At 36.8% G+C, this 9,328-nt stretch overlaps 1 protein-coding gene across 2 annotated transcripts; it reads left to right on the forward strand.

Moving 5' to 3' along the window:
- The first annotated feature begins 313 nt into the window (after positions 1–313).
- Positions 314–7,957, forward strand: gpr183a (G protein-coupled receptor 183a). 2 transcript variants are annotated; one of them, XM_056260646.1, is made up of 2 exons: positions 314–337; positions 6,566–7,957. In XM_056260646.1, exons 1-2 carry the CDS (start codon positions 314–316, stop codon positions 7,658–7,660), a joined length of 1,119 nt encoding a protein of 372 aa, XP_056116621.1. In that variant the 3' UTR covers positions 7,661–7,957. The 2 variants fall into 2 exon arrangements, with proteins under 2 accessions (XP_056116621.1, XP_056116620.1); XM_056260645.1 differs by lacking the exon at positions 314–337 and adding an exon at positions 5,444–5,715 and having other exon boundaries at positions 6,543–7,957.
- The last annotated feature ends 1,371 nt before the right edge of the window (positions 7,958–9,328 follow it).

The raw sequence follows: 9,328 nt of genomic DNA on the forward strand, positions 1-9,328 counted from the left end.
ATGTGTTGCAATCTTTTCTTTGCCACCATTATAATGCATGGCATTTTATACAACTTCCATTTTGTCGGAATCTTAAAGTTTAATGTAATGTAGAAAAAAAATAATTACAAAAGAAAAACAATATAGTCAAGCTTTGTTCAGAGTCAGACCATTTAGTATAAGCAACACAACATGTCAAACTTAAAAAGGTGGTGAAGGTAACGCTGACAGGCTGTTGAACAAGCTCAGTTTGATCACTGATGTGCAGGCCTGAGAAAGCAAAAATTGGCAGTATAATGCTTATTAGTGCTTATTACTAAATGATTAAATGTAAATGTTAAATGTACTACCCCTAGCGGCACTATAACACAGCACAACATGGTGAGTTACTTCACAGTTCACCAAAAATGACAATTCTGTCAATTACTCACCCTCATGCCTGAGACTTTTGTTTATCATCGAAACACAAATGAAGATATTTTTAATGAAATCTGAGAGATTTCTGCCCTTCCTCTGAGAGTCTATTCACCCTAAAACTGTGACTCTTCAAAACATAACTCTTCTTAAAGGGATTGTAAAAGAAATCCATATAATCAATGAATTGAAATTTGGTAAACAGAAGCTCAAGCATGCTTGCTTGACGTGCAAGAACCACTGAGGTTCATTCTCTCGCGTGTCCGTGTCAGGGCATTTGAGCTTCCACAAAAACCAGGCTACATCTGAAAGGCATCTGACGTGTTGCCTTGCTGCCCTATATCAGGCAATGAGTTTGCAGGCAGCGTTTGTGCATGTGCATACCCAGGTTTAGCCCAGGTTTCTGAGGAAGCATAACGGTTTAATGATCTACAATAAAATAGCGTGAGCTTTGGTGATAACTAAGTGAATATTTAGTAATTTCTCGCTAAATAACATCAAAAGTGGAAAAAGTTGTTAAAAAATTTGCATTTACACACAAACTGACCACCAATCGATGTCATAATTATTTTTTAGCTCAACTGTCACGGAATGGAACACACAGGATTGTGGGATATCTCATAGGCAGTGAAGGATACATCTATGCTGCCTTCAAAAATCGATCAGATGAAGGTAGCCCATGTAGTGAAGCTATAGTGGATTCGGTCGGACGTGCCTGGATGCCTTCTTCCTACCTTGAAATGTATCGTCTAAAGGCAGAATTTTTCAGAGAGGTTTGTTCTCGCGCGTCAAGCTTCCGTTTACCATATTTGAGTGCTCTATGTACGCTCGCTGGTAAATGTTTATATGTGAAATCTGTTCATAATATAATGCGATTGTGTCTCTTCAGAAGTCTTGGATTAAACAGCTTGATTCATATGGATTTATTTTACTTTCTGAACATTTTAAAGTGTCAGATTTTTGGATAACTTTCAATGGAGGGACAGAAATCTCTCAGATTTCATTAAAATATCTTAATTTGTGCTTTGAAGATGAGTTTGTAAAGACATTGACTAATTGATGACAATGTTTATTTTTTGGGTGAACTATCCTTTTAATTATTCATATTTTCTTGTTTTATATGGAATGTATTTATAATGTGTAATTTGGAACATTTTGCTATGTTTTCTGTTAACAAAATGTAAATGTGTTTTTAAAGAACTGTGATTTTCTGTTGAAACACTTACATTTTATAAAGCGGTCATTTTAAAAGCAGGTTTTGTGCTCACAGGTATTGATCCACATTCCACAATATTGTTAAACTGTACCTCATTAGCACCCTGAAATGTTTATAATGACTATAATATAATAACCGTTGTCTACACACAAGAGACACATTAGACTTGTGATATGTTTAAATCCTCCTAGGAAGTTTGTATTTATACGTTGGGAAGTCATAACTACTACGTCAGGTGAATTCAAATCACTTTGGTCAGAGCAAAATTATGTACTTTTTATGTAGCGCGGATGAACACAATGTTTGAGGAGAATGTGCAGCTGTCAGTCACCGCGCCGGTGTGGATACTGGCATTCAGAATCACAGATTATTCTTTTTGGAAGTATGACAAACCTAATAATTTTCACCGGAAAATGTCATCTGAACTAGTAAGAAACATCCACTTTTGTTCTGGTTCTGACATTGCAGTAAATCGCGCTGATTAAATCTAACAATCGCTTATCATATCACGCAAAACCGTGCAAATTATATTTTGTTCTCAAATTGTTAATGTTAACAATGTCAGCATTGCGTGACTACATGTAATGTCCTTCCGATATGTATCCTTGTTTTCGCATGGGCCGGTTGCAGTCTCTTTTTTTCTGTAGCCACACCGAAGTCCGAACGAAGTCTTTTGCATTTTACAGCGGGTGAATCTGTTGTCACTGCGATTGTCGTTTGAACCTTTCTGGCTCCACCATCAAATTGATAAGTTGTTTAATTATATCAAGTGCTGTGAGAAAAGGCTATAAATCTCCACCTCCAACATCCTCACACCAATATAGCCTACTAGCCGAGACTTCTTCTTTATGTGTACAGATGTGACGTAATGACGCAAAGACATGCTCGAATCTCCCGCGGAAATCCACCAGTACCACTGGAATTAAAAACATTATTACAAGCTTACCGCTTTGAATCGAGTTAAGGCAAGCAGATAGTTTTGAACACTGGCTGGTTATGTATTTTCTCAAATATGTATTTTGGATAATTTTTAACCCCAAAAAAGCTACGGACTGCAGCTTTAATTCATGAAGTGTAAATTAAACTAAATCGTAAACTAAATCATAATTGTATTATTCAATTGTATTTTTCAATTGTATTTTTTTTTTTTACAAAAAACAACGACAAAAAAGTGAGTAAACAAAAAAACATTACGTCAACGAAAGACATCCGTCTAAAGAATCATCTGTGCTCCAACACACTCTGTGCCTCTTGATGCAAGGATATGAGGCAAGGTCAAGGATTTAAATTTCAAAAACTCATACACAAAAAATGTTTTCAACATGCAAAAATGTATATCCTTAAGCTGTTCAGCAGGGTTTGAAACGGATTTCCTCTTACAATTCACAAGTCCTTGACACTACCTCATGCGTTCACTGACCAACAAGAAAAAAGTCAACAACAACTGCCAATCTGTTAACCTTTATCCCAGATATCCTGAAAGCAGACAATTTGCATCACATTTCAATACAACCTGCATTGAATTTCAAGAAAAGAATCATCATCGTCTGTATGGTCTTTTAGAAGAATCTCACTATGAGGTGACTGTCTTTTAAACTTAAACCGATTCTGTGTCAATAAGTCTGGGTAAAAAAAAAAAGTGCATTGCCGACACTCAAAACACGGAGCTCTCTTTTGCTATGAGTCGAAACTGAAACTTTTTAGTGTGCTTAAGATATCAAACAAATTCAGCTGTCATTTTGCCAGTCTCTGTGGTGTTTGTGGGCCAAATGATATTGTCATGACAAAAATGCAGCAAGGAATTTATTATAAAATATATGTATTGGCATTTTGTTTTTTTACATGACTCTAACAGGAACAAATCTGTCTGCATGGTTTTAAAAGCATCGGCTCTGAGTTAAATAGTCAAGCAGACACATTATGTCTGGTTTTTCATGTGTGTTTGACTCATCAAGTCACACACTGTCCTGTTCTTCCTTTCAGACACAGACGCTGGCTCATGAAACACTAAGAGATGTTCGTACATAGAGTGTTTTGACTTACAGCACACTTTTGATATATTCAATCTTTAAGCAGTAATATAAAGTGAAGAGTCATGTCATGCTCAAGCGGTTCATGGACCAACCCTTGATGGGTTCAAAACTACAACCTTCCCAACTAAACAAAGCTAAAATAATAAAATATGCCAATGAAACAATATGACTGTAAGTCATAGGGTAAGTTCAACAGTTGAAGAGAGTTCTGGAGCCCTCGGTGGGTGTGAAAAACACCCTGAGACATATGAAAAACATCATCGGGAAATAGTTAACAGCTACATATGCAGTGCCCTTGATGTGAGGGGTTATTGCTTACACATTTGAAAAATGTGTTTTTGAGTTGTCACCTCGGGTGTGCAGAAGCGGCAGGTGCCGCAGTGCTTTTGGAACAGGGGTCAACCCGTAGACAGCAGAAACTGAAGCCATTTATTTCAGGTTTCCTGCATCACTGTCACAGGTTAAACTATAAAACAAACATCTCACCTTTAAGATATTCATGGAAGAGCTGAATTTGACAGATTTTTTTATGCGTTGTAATTGGACATTGAATAGTTAGAACCCAAACTTTAAAGTTAGAGTGCAGTGATATTTGCAATGCACACATATTTCAGAGACTTTTTGTGCAAATATATAAAATAGGACTCTGCTCATTGAGGATCGAAGTTGTTTTGTAAACGTTCTGTCTAACCAACCACATATCTACGCAAGTAAAAGGTGACCTCACAGGAATAAATTAGTCATTGCTTTACTTTAGCTGTACAGTCCATGTGCATAACATGGAGTGAAGATTACAAATTTTGATTGCGCACATTTAAAGTGTGTTTAGCAGAAAAAAGAAAGATTTCTCAAAAGCCACATCCTCTCAAAAGCTAGGATGGTAGCTTTGGTGACAGCAGCGACCAGTAGCCGGAAATAACCTTTTTTAATTTCTGTTTGTTAGAAGTAAGCTCTGAAAGTATTTTAAACACCGTTAATTAAAAAATAATTAAAAAAAAATTTTTTGTGGATGTCTTTGTCATCGATCTCATATGTATTACTGAGAATATACTTCCTCGATATTAAGGAATATACAAGACATTTAGAAAAATCCAGTCATAAACACTGTTTCATTTGATATTAGAAATTGTGAAGAACAAAATCATGGAATGCAACCTGTATTCTCAACCTTTACGCCATACGTTACTACTCGTCTCACCAGCTACCGTAGTTAAGTACAACCACAAAGCAGGCATTAGTGTTCTTTGATTCATCTACATTTTGTTTTAAGTGGTTGTAACAAATGCCTACAGGTGCATATAGGATGTTTCAAAGTGAACAGGGAAGTCTTTCAAAAGCTTGCAGATGTAAATTTCAAATTCTAACAATAGAACGAAGAACTGTGCACTTTCACAACTGCTGTCACACCCGTTAATGTTGCAAACCGCATTATAAAGAATCAAAATCACACATTTTATTTAAACAGATGAAACATGTGAAAAATGTAACATCCCAATTCACATATGAAACTATATACTAAATGAAGCCGGATTCTTTCCTGCTCATAAATACATGTATATAAATATGTTTTTTTAAAATAACAATAATATATATATATATATATATATATATATATATATATATATATATATATATATATATATATATATATTAATCATTCTCTCTTTCTTTTCTACTGATGTTCTTGTCAGTTGTGTCACAATTTACACAATTTTAGTAACCAAATGAAATGATTAAAGTAACCATTAATAAGGGTTATTAAGTCCTGATGAGTTTCATTTTTCTGAAACCTCAGTGGAACACGTGTAGGATGGCAATTAACATGTGACAGTGAGAGGTCCTCACTCAAATGCAAAACACTGAGAAAAAGAAAAATGGGCAGATCTTGATCAGCAATACAGGAAATTGTCAGTCGTCATGGTTACAAAAGCAGGCTGGAAACAGTATTTCATCGCATGGGGTGTGCTAGAAAACGTGGTTAATGCCGGACCAGGAGGTGCCACTTTTGACACTGCCATGATCAGATCACTTGACAAAACAGAAGCACAAAAACTGGAGCAAAAGAAAGTGTTGGTAAGTACATATGCTTTTATAATAATCTTTTTTGAAGTATTCAGACTTTGTATATATATGTATATTTGTATATAGCCTATATATATATATTCAGCTTGCATAATATAAGTAAAAAGATGAATGCGAATACAAATGGAAATCTTCAGAGCATGTGAGTACTGAGTGTACTGGCACATGGATGAAAAGATCTTACTTCTAACTCATTAAAATACTGCAAATCGTGATTAAATCTATGAATAGCAAGGTTACCACTAAAGAGTGAAAAAAATGTGAATTATTGCAGCATGCTAAAGCAGTATATTCTTTTTTTTAAAGCAAAACTTGGATTTACTATTAAAATGTACTATATAAAAACTTCCTAAAAGCAGTTATTGGCTTTGCAGAAGTACACTAGCCATTACACAATCACCATTACCCCATCACAGAGAATTGTTTTCTACCCAGACATGTTTTTCTTGCAGTCAAGGTCTTTGTGAGGGTAATTCGGGCAGTTGTATAGGACTGACAGGAAACACCTTTTGCTGCTTGTCTGGACCACTATTCTAAGCATTTGCGCTGATGATTGACATAAAAACTTCAAACTTCCGTACATACGCGTTAAAATAATTTCAGTCGATCATAAAAACATCATCGTAATGAGTTTGGGGGCGAGCAAGTGCTTTGAAACCGCAGGTTGCTTGTGATGTTTCCTTTGCCATTTATGCCCGTTACAAAAAAGGACGCAAAAGGGTTACACTTCCTTAGTGAAACAACACCATGAAACCTGATACAAGCATTGATTGTGATATCTCAGTTCTGTAGTAATGTATCTGTTTTCCCTTCTTCAGATATCATAACTGACCTCATGGAGATGGTAGCAGCTACAAACTCAACTCGCAATGACTCTGGCATCTGTACCAACCTGTACGACCATCGTGGTTGGGCACAGTATTTCCTGCCTGCAGTGTATTCTCTGATTTGCATTTTGGGACTGCTGGGCAATGTGTTGGCTTTGCATGTCATTTGGCCGAATTTTAAAAAAATCAACTCCACAACTTTGTATTCAGCCAACCTGGTGGTGTCAGACATCTTGTTTTCATTAGCTCTGCCCTTGCGTGTGGTTTACTATGCTATGGGATTTCACTGGCCAATGGGGGAGGGTTTATGCAAAGCCATGGCTCTGCTGTTCTACATCAACATGTACGCTGGCGTCAACTTCATGACTTGTTTAAGCGTGGACCGTTTCATTGCAGTGGTGCTGCCGCTGCGCTTCTCCCGCTTCCGGAAGGTTCAGAAGGTGCAGTACATTTGTGTGGCCGTATGGGTCATGGTGTTGATGCAGACACTGCCTTTGCTGTCAATGCCCATGACGAACAACGAGCAAAGTGGTCACATAACATGTATGGAGTATCCCAACTTTGAGAAAATCGACAACCTGCCTGTCATGCTCATCGGTGCCGTGTTGCTCGGCTTCGGCATTCCTGTCATAATCATCCTGGTATGCTATTCGGCACTGTGCTCCAAGCTCCGCATCCTGGCCAAGTCCAATAAACTGACAGAGAGGTCGGGTCGCAGTCGTAAAGCCATCGGCGTGATTTGCACCGTCATTCTGGTGTTCGTGGTGTGCTACAGTCCATACCACATCGACCTCCTGCAGTACATGATCAGAAAGCTACGGTACGAGCCAGACTGCTCAGAACTGCACGACTTTCAGATCTCCCTTCACATCACCGTCTGTCTGATGAATCTCAATTCATGCCTCGACCCCTTCATCTACTTCTTTGCCTGCAAAGGATACAAGAAGAAGGTACTCAGACTGCTCAGAAAACAAGTCAGCATGTCCTTCTCGAGCGTGGTCAGGACCTCTCCCGAAGGCTCCTCCAAAGACGTGTTTGGGAATGACAAAATCCACATGAGCTTAAGAAGCAGTCAGAAAGAGAGGAGCAGTGTGCTATTGAGTGACTAATGGCAGCCATGTTTTTAAACTATAAACAAGAAGAAGAAATGCAGTTGAGCGACTGTATGAGACTAAAAATAACACATTTCTTACCTCTGGATTGTTATTTTTATGTTTCAACTTATCGGTTCTCAGTCGGTAGATAATATTTTGTGATGCTGTTTAAATATTATTGCACATTTGTCTTAGATCATGATAGAATTTGTTCTGGAGTTTTTCATTTGATCTTTTCAGTATAAAGAAAATAGTTGAAATGACAAAAACACCTGCAGTGAAATGATGAGGAACAGCACTCGTAAGATACCAAGAAACCAGGTGACTCAAATCTGTGATTCCACAGAATGAGATTCCAGTCAGAAATAGATTCAGAATCAATCACTGATTCATTCAGTGATATTCCATCCTTACAATCAGTCACTCTTTTTCACCGAAGTCTCATCCTTTAAAGGTATGTGATGGTTTTGTGATTTTACCCGAGTTTAAAGAGAATATCACAAGCATTATAGAGTAGGTAGTCTGAGACAGTACATAAAAGTGAACAATCATAACACCCCCCCAAAAAAAAAAAAAAAAAATCGTGTTCCTCAATGGTTCCTAACTTCCTAGCATTAGTGCCTCAGGACCATAAACTTGACAATCACACTGACAATTAAGTGTGACATTATCCATTTAAATAGTAGGTGAACCTCTACCAACTAAACACATGAACTTGCCTATACTGATTTAGGGGTGAGCGAGCGATATACCGGTATACACGATTAACCGGTAGAAATTTGTCAACCGGTAGATATTTTAAACTATTGTCTCGCATGACGTTGCTGTGCTGCATGGTCAAGAAAGCTTATCGTTTACATGCATTTTTAAGCATTGCAGTTTAAAAACAAGTGATTTTAAACTATTGAAGCACAATTAGCAGCGAAAGAGAACTGAACTGATGAAGCCGCTGCTAATAAAGCACGTGAGAACTGAACCAAGTGCTTTTTGCCACCTAAACGGGTTTGAACGGTTAAATACACATACACAGTATTGTGTCAAAGTGACCATGCATTTGCAGGTATAATTAACGCATTAAGTGAATGTAAACAGTTCAGAAAGAAAAAGCACAATCCGTGCAGTCGGTCTTAAAGTGACAGCATCCAAATTACAAAAAAGACAAAATCTCTCACTGCTCTTGTACCTGTAATAAGAATAAATGTATATTTAATGTACACAGTAAAAACTATGCATTGTTTTTTTTTATATATAAATTTGATTACATTACACATGTAGTTTTTCCTTTTAATGGTTTTTCATGTAGGTCTATTTCATTTATCACTGTTTACTTGTCTTCAGTAAGCTTGGGAGTTTTTTAGGCTAGTATTAATTTTTTAAATGATATTGAAAATGGTGATATGAATTATGAGATTTTAATGGTATCAATATTTTTGATATCATAACCTCATTTAAAGCAAAAATAACTATATCGTGATATATATCGTTATCGTGAAATAAAATTACTCGTATTTTGTGATATAAGATGTTTTTTTTTTTTAAATGTTATTTAGTTTTGACCAAAACTGTAATTATTTGCAGACAAGCACCATGCAGTATCTCTGTGGTCCACAAGGGGGTGCACAAGGGAAAAACCACTGTCCTAGTTCTGGTAACTTGTTATAAAGTACTTTTGACTAGTTTTAG

The sequence above is a fragment of the Rhinichthys klamathensis genome, unplaced genomic scaffold (genome assembly GCF_029890125.1).
Source record: "Rhinichthys klamathensis goyatoka isolate OS25496 unplaced genomic scaffold, OSU_Roscu_1.1 h1tg000177l_1, whole genome shotgun sequence".
NCBI classification, from domain to species: Eukaryota; Metazoa; Chordata; class Actinopteri; order Cypriniformes; family Leuciscidae; genus Rhinichthys; species Rhinichthys klamathensis.